Raw genomic sequence first — 23,783 nt, forward strand, 5'->3', positions numbered from 1 at the left:
TCTCATTCTATTAATAATTTGATAAGAACATAGGAAGTAAATAATTCTTTTAGATCGGAGGAGAAACAGCAGAGATGCCTGACATGTATTCCAATGGAGAATATGATTTAGCAGGTTTCGCTGTGGGTGCAGTTGAAAGAAACAATTTACTTCCACGCGTGGATGATGTAAAGGAAGGCGATATCATAATCGGTCTTCCATCAAGTGGCGTTCACAGTAATGGATTTAGTTTAGTTCGAAAAATATTAAAATTAGCAGATAAAAAATATTCGGACATTGCACCTTTTTCAGAAAATAATCGCACAATCGGTAATCTATTTTAGTATCCTATATATTATAATTTATTTCATGCTCTGTATGAAGAAAAGATATTTTTTATTTACATTTTACAGGTGACGAATTATTGGAACCAACGAAAATTTATGTAAAAGCTGTAATTTCTGCTTTACGAACGAATTTAGTAAAGGCATTTGCACACATTACTGGAGGAGGTCTTACAGAAAATATACCGAGAATTTTGCCGAAAAATATGGGAGTGGCATTGGATGCGACAACGTGGAAAATTCAGCCAATTTTTAGTTGGTTAGCGGCTACAGGCAAGGCAACAATTTAAATAATTAATCGAATTAATTCAATCCCTCTTTTCGAAGTAATCTATTTTATTCGTAGGTGAAATTAATAAAGAGGAAATGTTAAGAACGTTTAATTGTGGCATTGGCGCTATTCTTATTTGCTCGGAGAAAAATAAGAACGACGTTTTAGCTAAATTACAAACTGAGAATCCTGTGGTCATTGGACATGTGACTAGTTATATGGGTACGAATTCAATATTATTTTCATTAAATTCAGTGTATACATTATGTAGACATTAAATGTTATAGATCATCAACTTAGAGTAAACGTTAAAAACTTTGAAGAAGCGTTCGAAGTAGGAATGAAACGATACATACCGTATATTGTTACAAAGTTAAGCAAGCCTTTGAAGCGAGTGGGTGTTTTAATATCTGGTAGCGGGACCAATTTGCAGTCGTTAATTGATGCAACAAGAGATCCCTCGCAACATATTGGTGCAGAAATTGTTTTAGTAATATCTAACAAACCAAACGTTGAAGGACTTAAGCGAGCCGAGAGTGCTGGAATCAAGACAGTGGTAATGTTATTGGTGATATTGTTTTCATAGTGTTATCTTTTAATGTTCTAATCGTCTCATAATATTTAACTCTCAGGTGATCAAACATAACGACTATTCCACTAGAGAAGCATTTGATGCAGCAATGAATGTTGAACTCGATGCTGCTGAAGTTGAAATAGTTTGTCTCGCTGGTTTCATGCGTATTTTGTCGCATACTTTTGTAAATCGATGGCATGGCGCTTTATTAAATATACACCCTTCGTTATTACCATCTTTCAAAGGTGCTCATGCACATAAAGATGCCTTAGCAGCTGGAGTTCGAATTTCAGGATGTACAGTGCACTTCGTAGAGGTATGTTATACTTTTAATTTAGTTTATTATAGTTAATTTATATAAAAATATTTCATTGGAGAATACATCAACAATGTTTTAAAAATAATTTGTAGGCTGACATAGATGCCGGAGCAATTATCGAACAAGCAACTGTACCTGTTTTCCCAGATGACACCGTAGAAACTCTTCAAGAGAGAGTGAAAACGGTCGAGCATCGTATTTTTCCACTCGCTTTAAAACATTTAGCTACCGGAAGAATACATTTAAAAGAAGATAATTCTATCACATGGAATTATTAAGTTGAATAAGTGGTAAAATTGTTTGATGTATCATATATTTTCTAAGTCTATTTTCATACGTGTTAGATCTATCACAGAATAGATATAAACAATGATTACATTGGAAAATCATATATTTTCTACAAGAATTATTTACCAAAAATAGAAAATATTGTTTGAAATAAATCTGGTTCCTTGTTAACAGAAAAATCAGTATCTCTATTCTTTGAATTATTCTCGACAACATTTTTGCGCGGTGGCACTGAAAGTGCTTCATTCGCAAGGTCATCTAGCTTAATATGAAGCTTCTGTTTCTGAAGTATGGGCACCAACAAGTTGTATTTATCGATTTTACTATTTATTCGTTTTGTTGTGGATTTTAAGTCCTCTATAGTATTTTTCCAAGTCCTTTCGTCGGTATAACTTAATGGTAGAAGCCCTATATTATTACGAGCTTTTGTCAATTGCTTTCGTAAATTCTCCGTATCTTCATTAATTTCTTTGGATAGCTGTATCCACTCCGGAATAAATCCATTCTCTATCAGTACCTACAATGTAATTCCGTGCGTCATTTGTTGTAAGTTTTTATCTTGCACTAGTCATACCTCGTTCAATTTGTACGTAACGTAATCAACATACGGATTTCGAGTATTTGTATTCTCTTTTAATGGTTTACCCATTCCCTTTAAATCTTTAAATTCTCCTCTATTCATTGCTTCTTGAATCAGATCTTCTACCAAACGATCCATACCGAAACGCGTTTTAATATCTTTCGCTCGCTGCTTGTCTATCCCGATTAAACTATTACGCTCTTCGGCTTGCAACTTTTTCAATCTATGTTCTAATACATTGTCGACCGCTTTCTGAGCTCTTTCGATCGTATACAACTTTTGTCGTTTGTTATGTGTCCCAATTCCTACATTATAGACCAAATAATGACGATGCTGCGGTGCTGTATGCTAAAAAGAGTAAGTATACACGTTGAAGTAGTAAAACAAGTTAAATTAACAAAAATTTACGTACTTTGATATCAAATTCCTCCACCTCAGGTAAGTGTTTACTATTTTCTCTATCTTCCATTCTCGCTTTACGAATCTGTCTATAAGCATGTTCAATCTGTGAAAAAGGATATGCATATTATCCATTATGCTATGAAAGAATGTTCTTCAATTCCAAACAAAACATGCCTCAGTAAATTTAGCTGCATTAGCTTCTGATGTACCACTGTCTGGATGAAATTTTTTTACTTGATAAACAAATGCTAGTCTTAACGTTTCATCCTCACAGTCCTCTGCGACTTCTAATGTCTGATAATATTTCTGAAATTCAATAAAGTTTATATAACTTAATTGATGCGGATAAAAATACGGTTGAATATACAATTAGAAAATAAAGAATATATAAATATCCTAGTGCGAATCTATTATACCTACCTTTAGATCTTTTCGATGTTTACACCTTTTTATGATCATAAATTCCCAATAAGGTACACATGATCTAAGTTTTGGATAACACTGAGTGAATTTTAGCATGACTTTTACGAAAACGTGTACTGCGACGATTTCGATACTTTGTTTTCTGATTACATAATTAACTGTATTGTTATAATATACATTATAAACTATTCTATTTATGCAAATGCAATCGAAATAACCTGTATTCGTACATTTAAAATCCTCAATAGTTACACGTATTGCGGGTGAATGACACTATCTCAAAATGCACTTCTCGATGAAAGTCGAATATTGTAAACATAGTAAGAACAATACAATTGCTACAAAATAAATCCAATTTTCGAAATTCGCATTAAAAGCAACGTTGTATTGACGTTTAAAAAGGCACGTGTATATAATACACTGAGCGTCACGTGAATAGTAATTGACAAAATCAGCTGTTTGTCATAGGAGGATATTTTAGTCGTGCCATTTAAAATATAAGGCGCCGTCAGAAGGAAGAAGGACAGATTCAATTATTTCTGTGACAATTCAATGTAGAAAATAAATGAAAATCTAATTAAAATCCAATCACAACCTGAGAATATATAATATCTAATCGAATAGCAATTTTTGGTCGAATGACCATCATTTCTTAAATATTTAACATTAATTATTAATTAGAAGTAATTCTCGATTATGTTAAGCAAATAAATGGAATAAATCCGCAATTCGTTAAGGGAAAACACATTAATCTTTTATAAATGGACTATACTCTTCTAATATAATTAATTGGCCTTTCTTCAAGCTTTCTAATAAATATGTATAATGTGTATCAGTCTATTAAGTAATCAATACATTCGCATAATTAATATTCTGTTTCAACTGTGAAATATTTACGCAGGAGGGTTTCGATTATCAATTATTTCATGGGACGTAATTCATGAACAACAGGTGCTCGATGCCAAAGGGGTTGAAATTGCGCAGGCGTTCGCACCACGCAATTTCACGTTTTTTTATAAAAAAAATCTCTTTTAAAATCTCAATTAGAAGTTCTCGGCGTATCGAAGAGAAGCTATAGAACATGCGACATCGGTCGGTTGATAGCGAGCTGCATGAAAACCTCTTCCTATTTCTCTCTTATTGTACACAATATTATTTTTCCCCTTTCCACTTCTCGTTTCCTTCCTAGCGATGGGAACGACCTTATGTTCTTTTTTATACAAATTTGACATAATCCCAAACTTGAATTTTATTAGTCTCATGATCAATCATGTATTATAAGACATCGTAGATGTTTAATAATATTATGCTTTAAATGATATTGCATGAAAAAAAATGCTTGACTCTCAGCTAAAGTACGTAATTCTGTAAATATTTAAGGTTTCCATTTCTGTTGGTTTATTAAGCAAACTTTGTAATGTGTAATTATGTTCGCGTGTCTAATAATGGAACAAACTTCATCCATAGCAAAGTTATTGTTAAGTTTCTGCTGTTACACGCGAGAATGTATTATTACCTGAAACATCAAATGAATATCAGCTTGGATAAGATAAACGCGGCTAATACTATTGTCAATTCTATTATCGTTCTTCCTTTTACCATCCGTTATTTTTAACTCATAATAATACAAATAGCATTATACATTATCTATCTTAAATCGATGATCTATAATTTATAATTATTAACCAAGTGTATACTTTTTTACGTCTGAGACTTTCAACTCTTCAAGCCGTAATATTGCGCGAAATTCCATTAATAAAGCGGTCCAAGTTTCACGAACATCTATGCATCAGGAGTCGACATTCGTGGGGGTAGCGCGTTTTCAAGGTTCAGGTGTACCAAAAGGGTATTGGTCCCATCACTATTCTCATCCTTAGTTGTGTGGCAGCCGGCATGTGCGCGGCATAATCGATTCCGCGGCCAACGCATGCCCTGCTGCTCGTTCTTCGTGAAAGAGTACTCCAGTCGGTGGTACTACTGCGGCACAAAAGGACGTGCACAGGAGGAGATGGTTTAAACGGAGTTTCATCTCCCATCCCGTCGAGCGAGCGATCGTATCCCCGTGTTCACCTGTTCCTGCGCCACGCCGGTACCGCACCACCAAACGGTCGAGGAATCGTCATCAAGGATGTACTGAGATTGATAGGAGAAAGTCACGCCCAGGTAAGAAATAATTATGGGACACGTTTCCCCGCGACGGTGAGGCGCAAGTTCACGGACCGACAGAGAGGGAGAGGGAGGAAACGTGACTACAACCTGATGCTTCGACTGTATGATCGGACGTGGCCTTCGTGCATCGCGGAATCTCCGTGATCCTGTGTAAAAAACGTAGAACGATACGAGAATTTAGCTGAGAATCAAGTGTAACAGATGTGCAATTAAACTTGCCTTCCATTGACTTGAGGGGTCTGCAAGTAGACAGAGGGAATAGTCGGGGTGAGAAGGAAAAGATTCTTGTTAAGACGAGGTACCAGTTGTTACTGTAAATAGACGCGATGATAGTAGTTATTGCAGTCAGTAGGCTAAAATCCGAGTGCAGGTACATTATTCAGGATTAACTTCCGGACCATTGCGCTTCGGTAAGCTGTTTTCCTATAACAGTTTGACAAATTGTTTTGTCATCGCTTTAGCATCGTTTGATTATAAGGGTGGGTATTGTGATTGCGTAAACATACTTAGCTCGTGACGTTACGCAAAGGTGTTGTACCGCACCCTTTCCGAAGCTGCGTTTTACCTGACGCGTTTCTGTACAGTTGATTAAATTGGTATAGTAAAGTTGCTCTTTGGATCATCCGAATGGGGTTCGTTGTTTCACTTCATTACGGGTTTAACAAGCTTGAGAAAATATCCTCGACCAGAGGAGTAATTTGATTACCTCGGCAGCAAAGTATGTTAGGAACCGTGTGTCCCAAACAGCTTGTACGTTTTTCTATGGTGTAACACTTATCACAAACTGTTTTCAATCGAACATTCGTAATCGTAGGTGTGAACTTTGTGCGATTGCACTTCACAACAATTTATAAAATCGATATTCTCCTGTCAATGACGTCGTTTGTAATTGTCGCTAGCGGGATGATAAATGAACGACTTAATACGCGATCGCGAAAAACAGAATCAGTTTAAAAATTAAATGTTAGTATTCTCTAATTTTAAATTGCTCGAAGTAATTAAGCAAGTCTACATAATTTCTGATACTTGAATTTTAGTTAAATAATGAGAAACAGCAGTACGACAGATAATTAGAGAAAAAAGTAATAGTAGTCTATCGTTGCACATAGATAGAATGTGATCTCTCACGTGTTTTCTGTCTTTTTTCCTTCGTTTATTTCATTTCATTAAAAATGCAACTAATCTGTGAAAGCAATAACAGCGAGAGGAACTTAATGAAAACAACTACGTAATCAACTACGAGCTGTGAATTTCAAAAGGACGATTCTTCGCAATCCTTGAATCCATCCGAGATACATTATTCTAATTTATTCTCCTTTATGTTCTCGAGATAATACCCTTTCACCTTTGTTAACTTAAGGGAAAGAGGGATGTATTACAACTGGAAAAACAAATTGACTATGTACAGAATGAGTCGGCAAGAATTACTACCTAAGACATAATAACTAGTTATACATATATATGTATCTTGTCCGAACCAATATGTTAATCTTCACCATTTTTATATTTCAAACAACCTTTCTCTTCGATGTCTCATAATAAGATCAATAAATAAATTATTGTATCTAGCGTATTATGTCGAGCATATTAATGATTTTATTTACGAATCGGGGATTAAAATAATATTAATTAGTCTACGTTGATTAAAGAATGGTTAATTTCTCATTAAATATTGCGCTGGTATTAAATTGTACCGAAGGACGAGCAAGAATTATTTGAAATAAAAAAAGTTTACTAATTCTTGTATTACCCATTTTTTTGCCCTTAAAAAGTACATAAAATCGGATTCTAGGAACATCCATGTGCCGTAAACGGTGGCGAGGAGGCTCGGAGCTGCTGGTGCTCTTCATCCTCCATCACGTTATTCTGGGTGACGGAGATGTCGGTGAGTAGTAGAGATCTACCATTATTCCACCAATCGGGACAGAATAGGCTTGAGTACTCAAAGAAATCGCCTTAGAAATCCTCGAACGTGGGAATCGGAATTCTCTCCACGGCAAAGTTCTAATGGCACTCGAGGCAAAGGACTACTCGAGAAATATCGAAGCAATGAAATGTTATTAACGTAAAATTTTCTCTTTAGTAACTTGCGATATTCTCGTGATTTCATAAAATTTATAGAATTGAAAATCAATGTTTTCTTTGGCTTAAAATCTTTTTACAAAAGATATTAGTTCAACATTTCAGTATATTTCAATGCAAACATTACGTTCATAGTACATTCGTGTTGTCTAAAAAAATATTCATAAAACATGCACCGAGAGTTGGCAGAATGGAAACATTTTTAAAAATCTCAACTTCCATTCTATAAAACCTCGACAAATGAAATGGTATTAAGTCGCATGAAACATGCATTGCATTAAAAATGCTGCAAATTACGTAATAAAGATATTTTATGAGTGTGCGTCAGATTTTTCTCTTCTATTATACTTAAAAATTAATAGTATCATTAACACAGTTGGACCGTTTTTCATTAAAGCACAGCTGCGACGGAATGAAAGTGGAAAGGGATTCTTAATTTTAGACTCGAGTTAGAAAAACTCGAGCAACCATGGAAATACATTCTTTTATTTCTCCGTGATCGATAGTTCCGTGAAGATTTCATTTTTCCGGTCAGCGTGCTTCTCCTTCCCTCACGTTTCCGTTCCACGGAGATGAAAAATATTTCTGATGGATACTTCGCAGCACTGGATTCAGTGCTATGGAAACTGAAGGACTTTTCTATCTTTTACATACACATGATGAAAAATCTGTTTCGTTCAGTTCATATGCATTGCAATCATTTAAAATCGTGCAACTTATTACAATTAAGGTAATTAAGCTTGTTGCATGCGAAGGTTTAGTTGCTCTCTTTTCCTTCCTTGCGTCTTTTCCCTTACAATTAGATTCTATCGTGACATTTCAGATAAGACTTTCGTACGTGCGTGTAAAATGACTTATTGATTAACAGCTAGAAGAAATCGACTTCTCACTAAAGGTATTAAGAATTTTTTCGAAGAGGCAGTTGAGATAAATTTAACATGAATTTGTTACAATGTTATCTTCGATAAATATTAACAATTCAGTTCATTCTTTTATCGCCTATAAAAAAGCCGCTTATATGATGGAAAAGCACGTACAAAGCTTTGCATCTGCTTAATTCTTCTCGTGAACAAGGAAATTGAATTTATCGAGTTCCTTTAAATATTGCAATATTACTCTTTACTTTCTTTATATCAAACAAGAATAGTAAAATGAGATTACATCCTACACGACGAAATATGTTATGACATGATACTGTATTTGAAATAATTCAATCTAATGCACTTAGTTTTAAGAGATTAAAAATGAACTATATAACATTTTCAGAGATCGGCAAATTTCTTTCTCTAGAAATTATAAATTAGAGAAATAAACTGTGAGATGTTGTGTGTTCGAAAGGGGAAGTAAAGTGCAATTTTTTATCTACATAGAAATTAAAATCGTTTCTCGATAACCCTTTCCGTGCAACCAGTTGCGTTTCACTGAAAAATTCGAAGTCGCTATCGATTTTCTATCATCGATTCGCTGAGATCGAAGCAGCTTTGTCTCTTTGTGACCTTGAAAATTGGTTGTTCCTCTAATCGACGAAAAAATATGGGAAGGTAACATTCGATTTTCGCCCACGAGCCCTCGACGATTATCGAGCCGTACATCCCACGCGCCCACCGCCTTTGCAAACTCGCTCCGGCTCTCCTTTCGCCCTGGATTCGTTTCCACCTACTACAAGCACGACCCTTGAGCTGTCTCTTCAACCTCTACCCTCTCCTTTCAGCATTTTTTTCATAGCGCCGCTTCAACCATGCCTGAGTTGCGTTTCGTGCTTGTTACAACTCTTATCTTTTTAATAATGCACGCACTTCGTACTTTTCATAAATATGTAGAAAATGCTTTAATCATTTCTTATTTTATTAATTTTTTTGTATTGTTATTACATATTACCTAATATTTTTTACTTACACAAGAAAAAAAAGAATTTCATTGTCTTGTTTTATAATAACTGTTCTTCTTCAATTGAACAATTGATCACACTACTTAAACATAAAATTACTTGTTTATACCTCGAAAAGTACTTCTTCATATTTAATTGTTTTTCATAATTTGAAGTGATTTAAGGACGACTGAATACAAAAAATCCACTAATAATGAGTAATGACAGTTGACTGTAATTAGTGAAGAAATAACGAGCAGAATAGTAGCTAACGAAAGCTTTAAACTGAATGCTTAGTTATGAGTGTATGTACAATCGCATATTGATTTTTCAATGACCCTCTGAAAAATACCGGATTCTTGACTGTCTGTACAGTTCCATTCTCCAAGCAGAATTATACAATGCGACATTTCCCTCCTTTCCAATGAAGAAATTATTTCATCTTTTGAAACTGATAGCTTTGTAAGATTTATTGACAATTTATGTAATAAATACATTCGGTTTATGTCTATGTATGCGCCCATTGAATCACTTTTGATTAATCTGTTCACTGTAGCAAATAATCAAAGAGGAAAATTAAACAATGGATGGATTTCGATGCTTCTGTTACGTCATAAATTATATAAACAACGCAATTTTTATTTTAATAAAACCTTTCTCGCTTTTATCAATACTCTCATAATCAGAAGACAATAAATTCCATACATTGACTTATAATAGAAACAAACGATTAGAGAAATTGAAATTGTTCGCTGATTGAAGTGGCGTTTGTTGAGCAAAGAATGCAAAATTGTTGCGTTATCACAGTTGACGTGATGGTATTTTCAATGAAACTCAATTCTGGAGCGAAGGCTAAAGGAAATGAAACGCTGACTGCCTGTTCCAGCATTCGAGGAGTAATAAGATCCTATCTGATGAGGAAATTTTAACTCTTTCCTCTCTTCGAACCAAATGTTCGAGAACGACCAACTTAAGTATGTACAAATTCACAGACAGTAAATGAACTTCTCTGCTCTTATGTATTTACCGATTTCGTAGAATAGAATCTATTTAAATGCAGATTATAGAAAAGCTTAAGTAGGAACGTGCTGGATCTACACATATCTTAATCCGCTTATGAACGTGTAATACTAACGATGGCATGCGAAGTTTTTGTTCGATTGCTCATCAATCGAGGATTACGTAACGGTGGCCGATGAAAGTGGAAAGTGCACTGTGGTATTCTAATTAGCGACCTCAGCTTGGAAAACATGTAACGGGAAATTGGCCACACGATTGTGACGTGGAACATTTACGTCAATCTATCATAAATAGAAATAATAACGAAACGCAGTAATTCGCAGTGCCGTCATAAAATTAAATTCCGTCGACGTTAATTAATATAATTCGCGGAAAGAGATACTTATAAATATGAAATGAAGCAGAAATATTTAATTTGTTATAAAACTTCAAATCGCGTCAACTTCAGAGAAAAATAATTACAGTTGCTATAATTGAGATAATTATTAAACAAGGTCCTATCAGTTATCTCTTGACAGACCTGTGTAAATTCGTTTCAGGGTGTCTGTTCAGCAAGAGCCTCTGCGATCCCCGAACGGAAACATGTTACAATGGTAATTGTTAATTGAACAATTCGATATTCTCTTTGTAATCAATATCTCTCTTCTGATACGAATAAAGCTAAATGCTAAAATTTCTCGTGTGAATATTTCAGACCTGGCGTTCGGCAGATGTCTACCGTCGTACGCTGATATGAGCGGTGAAGATTATTATCAGTGAGTGTACTAACTCAATCTTTTTACAAAAAGAAAACTGCATCGATAAAAAGTTGCGACTACTTCAATACAACAGAGACATATAATTGATGCTGAACTTTACGACAGTAGTTCTCGTTTAACGTCTGACCATAAAGTGGCCATACTACTTGAGCTTCCCCCTGCCGCAGAAATAAAGTGCGAACTGCTATTTTCTAGAACAAAATCAGTTAATACTACGTCCGTAAACTTCACTAACAATACAATTCGATTAGATTCAACCGGCGCTGGTCGTTTTTCGTTCCACTTACAGATATAACTTTAACATCGACGAACTGGAGTTACTAAGACTGCAATTAGAGAAGTTGCAAATTGACGGATACAAATGGTCTCATCCTTACACGCAATGTGTCATGAAAACGTCCCTGTACAATTTGCGCCACGGGTACGATTACAAGCAAACATGTAACTTATAGTCTTGTCAGCTTAGCCTGAATAAAAGTAAAAAAGAATGGGTTTCTTTTTTAGTGAAACTTACGATCTTCGACTTTGTCAGGATTTGACACAAAGTACGCATTTTGAGAACAAAAAAGAAATCGATCAGGCAATCGATCGAGTAAGTACGTTTGCAACGAAATTAAGCATATTTACAGAATTTTAGAAGAAAATTTTCCCTTCAAGGTACCTACAATAGCTGTAGTGAAGTTTACACCGAACAATGGAAAATTTAACAGTCAATTCGCCAACGAGTTGTACTACCCTCCGAGCACGCGAGAACAGTACTTACGCGACTCATTTTACGACGACGATTCCTCTCAATCACTGTACAAGAAACAATCAGAAGAGAACGAACCCCAATTCTACAGGCCAATGTACAATCCGAATTCTTACAACGAACACAACTCTTTAACAAAAGAGGGAAGCTACGAGGAAGGTGATTCGCGCAAAGCTCGTTTGAGTTTTGACGAACCTGACGAGAAGCTCTATCGGACTCGAAGACAACCGTACGATCTACAGGATTACGAAGACGACGCGTTGAAGTCACTTAAGAACATCTTAGAAGAGGAGACGCTATCGAAGGAACTTCATGATTCGGATCCCAGAGATGCTCTAAATGTGGACGATCTGGATTTTTTAGTGAACGACAAATCTGATGATGATTATCTTGATAAAAAGGACGAACCGAGGGAGGATCTTGATGTCGATTACGAGAAGGCCTTCTCGAGGAAGTACAAGCCTAGAAAATTTGCCGAGCTAACGGAGAAGAATGAGTTTCTTCTGGATAACGTGAAACGCAACCTGGAGAATAATTATGATAGAAATGATTACGATGATACGAAAAAGGAAGATGAATTGCTTCAGAAGGATAGTTCCCCGATGGAAAATGGGATTTACACTGAAGGAGGACTTGTCCCAGCTGCTGATGATAAGTCTAACGTCGATGACAACGGTAAGTATTTGCTTTCGATCACTGTCTAATTTAGCAGATCAGGGAATTTAATTTTTGTCACAGAGAAAGCCTATGACAATTTTTTTGACGATGATACTATTCGATTTGACGATCTGAACGACTTCCTTCGGAGCCGTGGATTCAGCGGTTTCAAACGACGAGAACGTTTGGATGTGAAAAAACCAGGCCCACAGTTTTCGACGAATAATTATGCGTTCAAAACTTCATCCCCAGCTGGTAAATGATTCTATCACCTAATAGTATTAACAATTCGCGTAAGTAATCTACTGCACCAAATATTTTTATAGATCCGGAAAACGAAATGCATTCTGATTCAGTCGAAACTGAGCAAGATGTAAGTACCAATACAATCTTTCTTTTTTTTTGAGGGAGGTGGGGAATGCTTTCATTACACCATAAATACGGAACTCGCCGGCGGTGGGCCTCACTAAATTGTGGTTGGATCTTCTGCCCGGACCTGTTTATCACATGGATCTACGGGCAGGGGAAATACCAATATATTACGTCGAACTATTCTAATAATACCATCATAATTTGTAGAATGATGTTCTACTCGCACCACACGTGAAAAAGGAGGTGGGAACCGGTCAGCATATGGATACTTTAAAGTTTTATAACAACGTCGATTTGGATCACGTTTACGTGGAATTTTTTAATCATGAATTTCATACGTGGTCCGAGGGAGAACACGTAGTGAAGGAGGTAATTATTATTCATAAATCAATACATTTCTCTCAACAGGAAATTAAATATTTATGATCTCTCTAGATTGGTAAATTATTGGGATTAACACCTGGATCGTTAAAAGACGTCCGAGTCGGTCTAGCAGAAGTGACATTCAAAGTCGTGAAAAATAATAAAGATTACAATGCTACAGACGTAGTCAGCAACATAGGTGATTATTTTAATCTGTTAACGAATGATAGAACGCGTATGACAGATCATTACTAGTGGATTGAATTATATTGTTTTAGACAACATACGCGGACAACTTAAAGAAACTTTGGGTGTCGAGGTGATTCGTGCAGGCATAGGTGACAAGGTTCATCTTAAAACGTCTTTAGAATACAATTAATCTGCACTGATCAAAATGATTACAAGATTGCAACAATAGAGAAACATTCACAATTAGAATTCTCCATAATGCTCTAATTCAGGGGTGACGCCGCAGTTATCCCACTACCAGTTAAGCAGTTCTTTACCAGCTAGAGCTGACAATAAACAGCAGATCTCATCTATTAAGAATAAAACATGAAATTAAATCCTAGTTATCGCGGAGACTCGCTCTTGCCTCTGTGCCGTCGCAAGGCCGGGGAGAAGAGTAGAATAAGGACAAGAGCCGTAAATGGATCGCGAACCACCAGTTCGTCACCCCTGTTCTAATTATTTTAATCATCTCTTTCCCTAAATGCTTTTGATCATAATAAAACTGAATGATAAGAATGGGCCAGGAAAAATTGAACAGTGCATTCGAATAAAAACGAATTGTTTATCTAACAAAAAATAACATATTTTTCCCGTTTAAAGATCAAATTACCGGCAACATTAGAAGTCGTTAGAAAAACCGAGATGAGCTCAGGTGTGTTTGGTGTCATCGTGGGTGCAGGAGTCGCAGCTGCGACTGCAGCTGCGGTGATCACTCTACTAATCGCTCGTCGGCACGCGAAATCCCGAGCCAAGTTGGCGGGATTAGCCACTGACCCGGAAGCTTCGAAGGACTATCAGGACCTATGCAGAGCAAGGATGCATGCCAAACAATCGGACAAACCGGAATCCCCGCGAATCACTAGCTTGAGCAGAGAAAGCGAGTCTAATACCGTGCGCTCGAATCGGTCTAGTACATCCTCTTGGGGTGAAGAACCCGCTCTTTCGAACATGGACATATCAACTGGGAAAATGGTTCTAGTAAGTTGACATAAGATTTAGTTTAATATTGGAGGACTCTGCCGGGAATAGAAACAGTACTGTTATACATCTCTGCAAATACTGTCTATGTATCTGCTCAGAGCTATATGGAGGATCATTTGAAGAATAAGGATCGTTTGGATCAAGAATGGGCAGCGTTGTGCGCATACGAAGTGGACCCATGCTCGACGGAAATCGCGGAAAGTGAGGCGAACGCGAAGCGTAATCGCACCGGTGCTGCGATCCCTTATGACCACTGCAGGGTGATATTAAACGATCTCGCTAATGCCAATAACTCCGACTATATTAACGCCTCCACGATCGTAAGTGTTCTATGCTCACACGATTCGCGATTTCTTAACGGTGAATATAAATGCAGGGTGAAATAATCCATGCGTATGATTTTTATTGTAAAATCGTTGAAAAATGGAAAATAGAGATCGGTAAGTCACACGACGAGCATGATAAATGAGAAAGCGATGCTTCATTTAAAAACGCTTCCGCGTAGAGTAACATTAACTGCAAATAATGGAGCATGATTTAATTAAGTTCTTATATACAGTAGACTTTCGTTAAGGGCATTATACATATAGTTTAGTTGATAGCTCAATCCCGACATGATGGCTTCAATATATCGACGAACGCAAGACGCAAATAATCATTACAAGAGATGCACAGTTTATGGGAACAACAAACTTGCTTGCTCTACACTTAAGCCGTGTGACTTGCTTCCAAACCTGAATTCCTAGTACAGACTTAGAAATAGTTTTTGGAAGTTCCTACTTGAACTGGCAAATTGTTTTAAATTCGAATATAAAGTCTCCATTGTCTGTACTAGGTATATAGAGTCGACTGTTTCGTACGAATCTTGCTCTTTTTTTTAGACGGATCACGATCCTCGAAACCCAGCTTACATTGCTACCCAAGGCCCGCTGCCGCACACGACGGACGATTTTTGGCAGCTGGTTTGGGAACAGGGCAGCGTGGTAATCGTTATGCTAACTAGACTTACTGAGGAAGGGGTTGCCATGTGTCATCGTTACTGGCCCGAAGAAGGATCTGAATTGTACTACATTTATGAAGTGCACCTCGTATCCGAACACTTCTGGTGCGACGATTATCTGGTACGTTCGTTCTACTTGAAGAATCTGCGTACTGGCGAGACAAGGACTGTAACGCAATTCCACTTCATGTCCTGGCCCGAAAACGACGTACCGCATTCCACGAAGGCTCTTCTCGAATTCCGACGGTAATTATGTTTATCATAAATTCAGAAGATGCTTGCATTTGTTTTTATTGGATACATCACACTTTTATTTGATATGATGCAATTTTTTTTTAGAAAAATCAACAAATCTTACAAGGGCAGATCATGTCCGATAGTCGTACATTGCAGGTAAAATACATACTCTATAAGCATAATTGATTTAAAATTGACGAAGTTGTATTTAAAACATTTATTGTTACAGTGATGGTGCTGGACGCACTGGTACTTATTGCTTGATCGACATGGTCTTGAATCGTATGATGAAAGGCGCGAAGGAAATCGACATCGCGGCTACGTTAGAACATATAAGAGATCAAAGACCGAACATGGTTGGAACGAAGCAACAATTTAAATTCGTTCTCATGGCCGTGGCGGAAGAAGTACACGCGATCCTAAAGGCTTTACCCGCACCCCCCGCAGAGAAATCTCCTCCTCCAGGAAACGATTCAACGTCGAAGGAAGGTCAGTAAGGTCTCATTCGAACTAGAAACTGCAGTCGCGGCGAGCAGGGGCAAAGTATCTGATTGCATTCTACCCGTGGTAAAAAAATGGCCAAACGTTTCTAGTTAACCGTTGTCGTACTACAGATCTAAAATTACTATGCAACTCTTTTGTTTCCTGGAACTGTCTCCTTCTAAAATACTTTTGGACATGATCCGCGATTTATCTCATGTATCTAACATTCGACGAGAGCTTTAGTTTGAACTATTACATTCCTTCGTAAATATTTGAGCTTATGTATTAAGATTAAAAAGTTCAATTTATCTTAAATTACGAAGTTAAATACATTGCCAAATAATTATTTTATACACCAGCTGTCTCGTGTGATATTTGTTATTGCGTCTCGTTTGACTACGGCCTAGTTGGATAGTCAGGTTCATGTACAGATTCGAAAGACTGAGCTATGCACCTGATGGACTTCTAAAATATGTGCTAATAATATTATTTCTCTTGTGTTCTTGTAAATTTAGCTCTTAAAGTAATCTTTGTAGCGATTTTATCGATTCTAAAATGATATTTGTGAAACGGATGTGCTTGTCTTCAATTATGTTGCTCAGTCTCCAAAATAGTTTTGTACCATTTCATTTGCATACGTTGCTTTGTCCCATGGATAATCTCCACTAACGTGCTTTACAATAGCTTTAAATAAAATATCGAAATATATTGTGGGATAACATGTATCTCTATCTGCCCAGTCAATTCTATCAAGCGTACAAACGTTGGAGTTCACACGAATTACGATTTGGATTGATCTATCTATTTTATTAAATTAATTTGAACGCATAGATTTGATACAAAAAAATTTGAATGAAATTTTTACGTTAAGTACGCGAGAGCTGAAATCACTTTTAGAGATTGAGATCAGAATTTTTATACTACCTACTGTTACGTGTCCCAGAACGTGTGGATTTTTAATGGACGGCTATGATCGTTGCTTCCGTGAAATAAAATTTTATCAAACGTTACATGTAAAAGTTTCATGTGAAAGAGTCGCGATGAGCACACTATTTTTCAATCTTTTTTCTACGCGTATCAAAAGATGAAAAGAGATGATCGAGCTGCACAGTATTCACGTTCGCGCTATTAGTTAAGTAAATGTCGAAACAAGAGTGAATTGTTAGAATAACGTTTAATCGATGTGAAATAAACATCTCAGTATCCTAAATTTTTTCGTGCGCCTCATTTCACGTGTGTTAATCGCATTTTCCAATAGTGAAGTGAGGGGCCAAATCTAAAAAGTCAACAACCGCGTAACGTAAATTTAATGTTTTGATTATCACACGGAAGTGTCATCATGAACATGCTCTGTGAACGGTACGTTTAATGAATCACTAATATCGTAACAATGATGTTATAGGTGATAAAAGAAAAATATATGAATATATATATGTTTGCATAAATTATCGTGTGACAAGCTATAAATGGAAGTATCATGATAATTTACCTTAAAAATGTGACGCTATTCGTTCTGTAGATCCAGCCTCCTACAGGATGAACAGAAGTTACATACAAGATTTCGTTTTTTCTTCTTCGTTGTGCAGTACGATTATTGAATATTAATGTTTTCCTTTATTCTAAATTATTTGCATTACTAATTATCGGGACTTATTAAACAATCATGAATTCATCGAGTACTACAAATAAATGATAAACAAAAACCAATATATAACATACAGTACTAGATAACATAAATTGCTTCCATTTCTGAAAATCCTATCATTCTATGCGTGTAAGAGAGTTATAGAACCATTAATTATTATAGTTTATATTTTTTTGGTGAATCAATACAAGTGATATCACAACTGTGAACTCAATGTGAAAGTTTGCTTGACCAAGAGATAAGTTTTATTGATCTTTTTAGCAGATTCATATGGAAGATTCTATATTTTTATGCAAAAAGAGGGATGAGTCTATATAAAATAAAATATATATAAATCTATACTATGTTACTCGAAATGTAATACTATATGTGTTATAATATAATAAATCACTCTATGTTCAAATCATGATATACAGAGTGTTATTGTTCCTCAAATTTATTTTTTGTACAAATTATAAATCTTACAATTAAGGACAATGTCCATACAATTCTAGTTAATTATGTACATTATTCAGTACTAATTTAATTTATAAAATAAAAATTCTTGTACTCAACAATTATTTATGAGGTAATATAATACGTGTACCAGCATTTCATTCTGCGTACGTAGAGGATAAGGTACATCAACACTTCATTCTGCATACGTATGGGATAAGGTGTCAGGAAACAGATGATTCCAAAATCCTGAAACAAATTGGAATTCATAAAAATTTAAGCATGCCTTCTTTAATATAAAATGTGCGATATTAATTAACTTATATACCTTCGGGCGTATCGGATGTTTGTGGGAAAAAACTTCTATGTCGAGAACATTGATTTTTCTTTGCTTGTATTTCTTCTTCTGAAAGTCCAAGACCCTCATAATACTAAAACAAGAGTTTATTGGAATCATTAAGAGCTTATTTTATATATAATGTAGTAAACGACATATTAACAGTGAGCTTACAATTCAATTCATCTGTAGTGCAGCATTAATAAGTGGGAAATAATAATTAATACTACTTCACATATTAGTGCGTGTATTTTTAATATAACATAAATTAAAATTAATAAATACCTGTTTACATTCCCAACAAGTAATACCATTCAGTTTTTCCCTTTCTGATTTCTTTTTTGGTACTTTGTCATAACATACGTCTTCTTTGTCAGGAAAGCTTAAATGAATATACTATATTTAATATACGAATATTGTATGAAAGATATTTTTCATATATAAAAGCAATACTTACATATCAAATTTACTTATTTGTCTCTTTTTTACTGGTGGAGAATTCAATAACATTTTCTGGTTGCTTTTATTGTTTTTAATGTCTTCTGATACATTTTTATTACAGTTAAGGTTTTTAACTTGTTCTATATCAAAATAGGTTTCATCATTCTGCGAAGAACTGGCATTCGGCATTTGAGTAGGTAAATCTGAACATATATTTTTTTCTTTTTGAGTAATAACTTCTCTTTTAATTTCCTTTTCTTCCATTTGGGTAATAATCTCTTTTTTAATTTCTTGTACTGGGGCTCCTAAATTCTCAGCATTCGAAAAAGCACGGGAATTCAAAGGAGTATTATTGCTTTTTCCAATAGCTTTACTACAAGAATTAGTTTTCTGTTTGAAGGCATTTGTATTGGATGGATACTGATCATATTTAAAGTTGTTAATTTCACTCGTAGATAGCTTGTTCTCACTATTGCTTTTGTCTCTAAATGAATCAGACTTATTATTTGCTTTTACATCAGTAAACTTCCTCTTAAGTTGTAAACTTCTCATTTTAAATTGGGATTTCATGTTTTTACTTGGACTTCTTTGTACTATTTCTTCTTCTAGAGATCCACTCTTATTTAATTTCTCATTTCTCTTAGGTGATACACGCCAATTCAAACATTCTGATTTATTGTACATTTTATCATCTGCAGTATTTACAAATTGCTTATCCTGAAGCATCACAAGCGTTGACTGTCTTAGTTTCTTGCCATTTTGTAATACTGTAGTGTCGACATTATATAATTTACTAACTCCCAACTTTTTTGACATTTTGGAAATAGGCGTACATTCAATCTGATCAATACTGTCATTAATAACTGAATTGTCTTTCTCTTCCTTTTCATTGTATATGTTTCCTTTAGTAGTATCATATAAAATAGAAACATCGTTTACGAGTGAAGGTGAATGTGCCATATTTTTCTCAAGATTTATCGACACAGGATCGTTTGTATTGAAATTGTTCTGCTTATCATGTTTCTTTGTGAGTATAGGGCTTTTCAGTAATTCATCTTTTTGTTTCTGCTTTGAATTATCATTCTCAGATTGAACATCGACATATGGATTTACTGCTGAACTGGCACTATTAGGAACATTTTCACATAAAGGTATAGACGCCTCTGTATGTTCACTTGGTACTTGACTCATGTCAGATGTGATACTGAAATGTAAAAAATAAATTGACTTGCAAATTATTGCTAAATGCATAGAATATTATTAACATATTTATAATATATGTACATATAAGAGAAATGATCATGTCTGCAATTTAAGATAGAACTTACATAGCATTAATGTTACAATTGTCAGGTTCCAACAATTGAAATGGAATTTTGAAATCTGCATCTTCACAGTGTTTCCGCAATTTTAAATACTCATTCCATAATTCTGCAACCATAAAAAGTTACTGTTTAAATCATGTAAATCACCAAATTTCTTTAGTCCTTTTAAAAAACTAATAAAGATGTAAATATGATAAGATAAAAAATAACATAATTATAACCGATCAATTAAAAAAAGAGAACAAGTAATTCCTTGTTTTTCAAAAGGTAACCATCATAAATATGAGAGATAAATGAATAAAAAATGTGCTGAACACAGAAATATAAGATTTGTGTATACTTACTTTTATACTGATTGAATGTTTTTCCAAGCATCTCGGCGAAATTCTTCATATCATTCCGCGCGATTTCATTGTCTACGTAATAATTAAATTGCAAAACGTCTAATAGAACCATCATTAAAACGATGAACGAGGTAGGTTAGGTATTTATTTTGTCAAACAATTCGGTACCCTGCCCTTTTCTCACTCTTGCCGTTGTTGATCAATTCGTTGCATTTATTTTCTTTCTTATTGCATTATATTATTATCACACTGAGTATAAATTCGAATAAACTCAACAAAATAAACAATTTATTATTTTCATTCTTACGATTGCATTCCGTTGCATTGATCACTTCACTAAACTATACAGCGTGTCGCCAGTTTCTCGTCAAAACCGCAGTCGCACAAATAATCGCCATCATATTGTCACACATTGTATACAGCTTGCCGGTATTGGCCAGTATAGAAGCACAAGTCCTAACCTCATTTTCGCAGTGTTTCACATGGAATCACTTCAATCTGAAACGTTCGTGAAAATTGTGTTAATCTTACCCTATCCTACTTTTATTACGAAAATTGTTTCGAAAATCTTGAGTTTTCTCATAAGAAGAAAGTTATTGGACGTGATGTTGTGCCTAACCAAGCAGAAGTTATTCATCGTAACTGAACAAGTAATTACCATCTCATCACATACTCATAATCTTCGCTACTGTAAATTTATGACGAATTATATTAACTCTCTCATCCTAAAAAAGCCTAGTATGTATTAAGTATACTCTTATCTCTTTATTATATCGTCAATAATATCGTTATGTACATTACATCCCGTAAATATTTCCACAATAAATTAATTATTTAACAGTGTACATAAAAAAATAAGACGTATGCAACAAATAAACATCTAAAATATATCAGATTTAAATTTCTTTTCACGTTCATTCTGTTTTTTCTTTTTTCTGTTTTAATAAATTCATTCATGATAATAAACTACATTGCTTGACATAGAACTGTATATAATAAATGCTAAATACTTCAAAAAGAAATCGTACTATTGAAACAGATAAAAATATCTGTGTACATCAAACTTCTTTCAAATGTACATACAATATGTATATGTGTGCTCTCATATATGTGCACATAAAGATTAGATATCTTCAATACTAAATATAATTTTACTCTTGAAGAAATTAAAAAGAAAAATAGTGAAATTTTAAGACTCTTATTTTGTATATAGCATAAATTTGCACTATAAGGAGCACGTTGATATTATTAAAGATACAAGTATTGTAATAAGTAGCTGGTCACACCTTAATAATACATCAATTATATACAAGTATGTTCCGAATGTGCACTTACAGTCATGAACAGATAGCAGAGTCTATAAACAACTTGGATGCAGTTGTACCTCCATGCCTAGTTAATTTAAAAAATAGTAATTTAGACCTTTCCCAATTTTATACAGAAATATGTAGCTTAGAATGCTGTAAAGAGTTATATTATGTATGTATATACAAATCATTATGAGCTGAATGCTGACTGAGAGGAAGTTGAGGGCAGGAATAGGTTCTGCGTTAGGTTGGATGTTGGTTTACCTGGGGGTCGGGTGATAACAGGGGAAGGATTGCAAGTCTCCAAACCGTAGCGCGACATGAGCGCTAGTAATGCACTGCGAACACCAGCCGTTGCCACTTGTGACCATCTTCCAGAGCTCATTGCATCGTCACCAGCATAAACTGCATAAGCGTCAAACTTTCCTGACTGAGCTGTATCCGAGTCTATAAAAATTAGATGTAGCACACTGATACGTCGTTAATATAATGGAAGGAGGAAGATAGTGAAACTTACCTAAAGGTGGTGGATTCAATGCAGACATATGAGACTCTGCTCCACTTGATCTTGAATTTGCAGTAAGTCGAAGTTCAGCGTGTAACTCTCCTAACAACTGTATTACTTTTGGGTCACTCTGTAATCGAAGTAGTCAATAATATTGTCAGTTTTTATAGTAAGTATAGATTGTTATATTAAGTATGGTCTAAAGTATGTACTTCATTATCTGTTCGAAGTGACATCAGATCTTCGACGCGAATTGGTTTTCCCTGGTTTAACGCATTTGTGAGGGCACTTAATTTTCGAACAAGACTATCTTCAGCGCATAACTCCGACATATTATGAGGGCCAGTATCTCCCTTGGGTCGCGGTGTAACAGGTGGTGGACTAACATAGAAATATGATGGTGATGAGACCATGTAAGGTCTGCCAGTGTCTCCCTTGGGCCTCGGCGTAACGGGAGGCGGACTAGTGTAATAATACGACGGCGATGAGACCATGTAAGGTCTATTTTGGTTGAACATGTTATCTCCCCCATAATGAGAATCCGGACCAAGACGATTTGGATGAGAATTGTAACCTGCTTCCAATTTTAACCGTTTGGAAGACCTGAAATCAAGTTGTCAGCATGTTACAGAAAGTATAAAATGAAAAACAACACAACATAAACATAACATTCTATCAAAATGTTACATAAAGATGAATCAATTAAATGTAAAACACATACTTCAATATTAGAAACCCAAGTAATTAGTAAGTGTACTTAGTAGTAAGTATGAGTAGCAGGAACTTATAGCAGAAAATGTTAAACATTACTAATGTTATGCTCTGCAATGTATATTAGCTAAATTTAAAAATGTTAGTTAGTTACATGTATTAGTTAGTGTTATGTAGGATAACAGAAACAAAAATAATATTGAATAAAATCTTGCACAAATATTATCAAGGATGAATATTAAAATACAAATATTTAACAGTAACAATTATTTGATAAAGTTAATATGTAGAAATCATGCAAAAGAGAGTATTTTATAAACGTGCATACGAAAAAAGCAATTGACAGATCAATATTTCATATGGATAATATACATGCAATTTAATAGGCACAGCGTATCAGACTTTATTTGTATTCCGCAAAATTTTATTTTTCACAATTCATTTTCATTGCTTACTTATCACTTATATATCTTTATAAGTGAATAAATATAACAAAAACAATTTTACGAGGGATCCTACAAATACTAAATTATAATGCGATCGTTGAATATTTTCTTCTTCAACCTTTTTTTTGCACGAGAC

The 23,783-nt window shown here is 35.0% G+C and overlaps 5 protein-coding genes across 16 annotated transcripts in view; 2 read left to right on the top strand and 3 right to left on the bottom strand.

Moving 5' to 3' along the window:
• Gart (trifunctional purine biosynthetic protein adenosine-3 Gart) overlaps positions 1 to 1,873 on the top strand; it is a 6,199-nt gene extending 4,326 nt beyond the window's left edge. Inside the window, exons 15-17 of the mRNA XM_018030541.2 lie at positions 882 to 1,150; positions 1,227 to 1,484; positions 1,580 to 1,873. Coding sequence (XP_017886030.1) covers positions 882 to 1,150; positions 1,227 to 1,484; positions 1,580 to 1,765 — 713 coding nt within the window. The 3' untranslated portion in view covers positions 1,766 to 1,873. The remainder of the gene's footprint in view (positions 1 to 881; positions 1,151 to 1,226; positions 1,485 to 1,579) is intronic.
• LOC108628623 (dnaJ homolog subfamily C member 28) lies at positions 1,784 to 3,631 on the bottom strand. Of its 3 annotated transcripts, none has more exons than XM_026816593.1 (6): positions 3,411 to 3,631; positions 3,178 to 3,322; positions 2,932 to 3,063; positions 2,768 to 2,860; positions 2,350 to 2,703; positions 1,784 to 2,292 (listed from the first exon to the last, which is right to left on the bottom strand). In XM_026816593.1, exons 2-6 carry the CDS (start codon positions 3,274 to 3,276, stop codon positions 1,894 to 1,896), a joined length of 1,077 nt encoding a protein of 358 aa, XP_026672394.1. In that variant the 5' UTR covers positions 3,277 to 3,322; positions 3,411 to 3,631; the 3' UTR covers positions 1,784 to 1,893. The 3 variants fall into 3 exon arrangements, with proteins under 3 accessions (XP_026672394.1, XP_026672395.1, XP_026672393.1); XM_026816594.1 differs by having other exon boundaries at positions 3,178 to 3,338; XM_026816592.1 differs by having other exon boundaries at positions 3,178 to 3,631.
• A 1,495-nt stretch (positions 3,632 to 5,126) lies between these two features.
• On the top strand, positions 5,127 to 18,033 carry IA-2 (tyrosine phosphatase IA-2). 2 transcript variants are annotated; one of them, XM_018030591.2, is made up of 18 exons: positions 5,127 to 5,343; positions 7,142 to 7,234; positions 10,858 to 10,911; positions 11,013 to 11,073; positions 11,366 to 11,497; positions 11,581 to 11,668; positions 11,734 to 12,502; positions 12,566 to 12,739; positions 12,811 to 12,857; positions 13,064 to 13,225; positions 13,292 to 13,418; positions 13,498 to 13,565; positions 14,051 to 14,428; positions 14,530 to 14,751; positions 14,866 to 14,871; positions 15,313 to 15,677; positions 15,771 to 15,824; positions 15,898 to 18,033. In XM_018030591.2, the coding sequence occupies exons 2-18, from the start codon at positions 7,150 to 7,152 to the stop codon at positions 16,163 to 16,165; spliced, it is 3,060 nt and encodes a 1,019-aa protein (XP_017886080.1). In that variant the 5' UTR covers positions 5,127 to 5,343; positions 7,142 to 7,149; the 3' UTR covers positions 16,166 to 18,033. The 2 variants fall into 2 exon arrangements, with proteins under 2 accessions (XP_017886080.1, XP_017886079.1); XM_018030590.2 differs by lacking the exon at positions 14,866 to 14,871.
• Positions 18,034 to 18,214: 181 nt separating this feature from the next.
• Positions 18,215 to 20,808, bottom strand: LOC108628579 (uncharacterized). 2 transcript variants are annotated; one of them, XM_018030593.2, is made up of 6 exons: positions 20,679 to 20,808; positions 20,338 to 20,440; positions 19,026 to 20,213; positions 18,854 to 18,950; positions 18,560 to 18,662; positions 18,215 to 18,480 (listed from the first exon to the last, which is right to left on the bottom strand). In XM_018030593.2, exons 1-6 carry the CDS (start codon positions 20,791 to 20,793, stop codon positions 18,428 to 18,430), a joined length of 1,659 nt encoding a protein of 552 aa, XP_017886082.1. In that variant the 5' UTR covers positions 20,794 to 20,808; the 3' UTR covers positions 18,215 to 18,427. The 2 variants fall into 2 exon arrangements, with proteins under 2 accessions (XP_017886082.1, XP_017886083.1); XM_018030594.2 differs by lacking the exon at positions 18,215 to 18,480 and adding an exon at positions 18,743 to 18,754 and having other exon boundaries at positions 18,571 to 18,662.
• Positions 20,804 to 23,783, bottom strand: part of Cdk12 (Cyclin-dependent kinase 12) — an 11,613-nt gene continuing 8,633 nt past the window's right edge. For 2 of the 8 annotated variants that reach the window (XM_018030585.2, XM_018030584.2), the window contains exons 9-11: positions 22,703 to 23,093; positions 22,503 to 22,620; positions 20,986 to 22,432 (exon numbers count right to left, since the gene is read on the bottom strand). In XM_018030585.2, coding sequence (XP_017886074.1) covers positions 22,176 to 22,432; positions 22,503 to 22,620; positions 22,703 to 23,093 — 766 coding nt within the window. In that variant the 3' untranslated portion in view covers positions 20,986 to 22,175. Of the gene's footprint in view, positions 20,903 to 20,985; positions 22,433 to 22,502; positions 22,621 to 22,702; positions 23,094 to 23,783 lie in introns of those variants that run through there. The other 6 variants (XM_018030586.2, XR_003389639.1, XR_003389638.1 and 3 more) reach the window with 6 other exon arrangements.

This window comes from Ceratina calcarata, unplaced genomic scaffold, assembly GCF_001652005.2.
Source record: "Ceratina calcarata isolate Rehan_Ccalc_2016 unplaced genomic scaffold, ASM165200v1 scaffold53, whole genome shotgun sequence".
Taxonomy (NCBI): Eukaryota; Metazoa; Arthropoda; class Insecta; order Hymenoptera; family Apidae; genus Ceratina; species Ceratina calcarata.

Bases quoted from the DNA above. Each gene is read 5' to 3' on its own strand.
- LOC108628579 (XM_018030593.2), bottom strand. From the start codon at position 20,793: ATGATGGTTCTATTAGACGTTTTGCAATTTAATTATTACGTAGACAAT. The intron at 20,441-20,678 runs GTAAGTATACAC...TTATGGTTGCAG, and splicing joins AACATTCAATCAGTATAAAA to AATTATGGAATGAGTATTTA. The intron at 18,663-18,853 runs GTATTTATTAAT...CTCTTGTTTTAG, and splicing joins CTTGTTGGGAATGTAAACAG to TATTATGAGGGTCTTGGACT.
- LOC108628623 (XM_026816593.1), bottom strand. From the start codon at position 3,276: ATGCTAAAATTCACTCAGTGTTATCCAAAACTTAGATCATGTGTACCT. The intron at 2,861-2,931 runs GCATGTTTTGTT...CCTTTTTCACAG, and splicing joins ATGCAGCTAAATTTACTGAG to ATTGAACATGCTTATAGACA. The intron at 2,704-2,767 runs GTACGTAAATTT...TACTCTTTTTAG, and splicing joins TGGAGGAATTTGATATCAAA to CATACAGCACCGCAGCATCG.
- IA-2 (XM_018030591.2), top strand. From the start codon at position 7,150: ATGTGCCGTAAACGGTGGCGAGGAGGCTCGGAGCTGCTGGTGCTCTTC. The intron at 11,074-11,365 runs GTGAGTGTACTA...TTCCACTTACAG, and splicing joins AGCGGTGAAGATTATTATCA to ATATAACTTTAACATCGACG. The intron at 12,503-12,565 runs GTAAGTATTTGC...TTTTTGTCACAG, and splicing joins GTCTAACGTCGATGACAACG to AGAAAGCCTATGACAATTTT.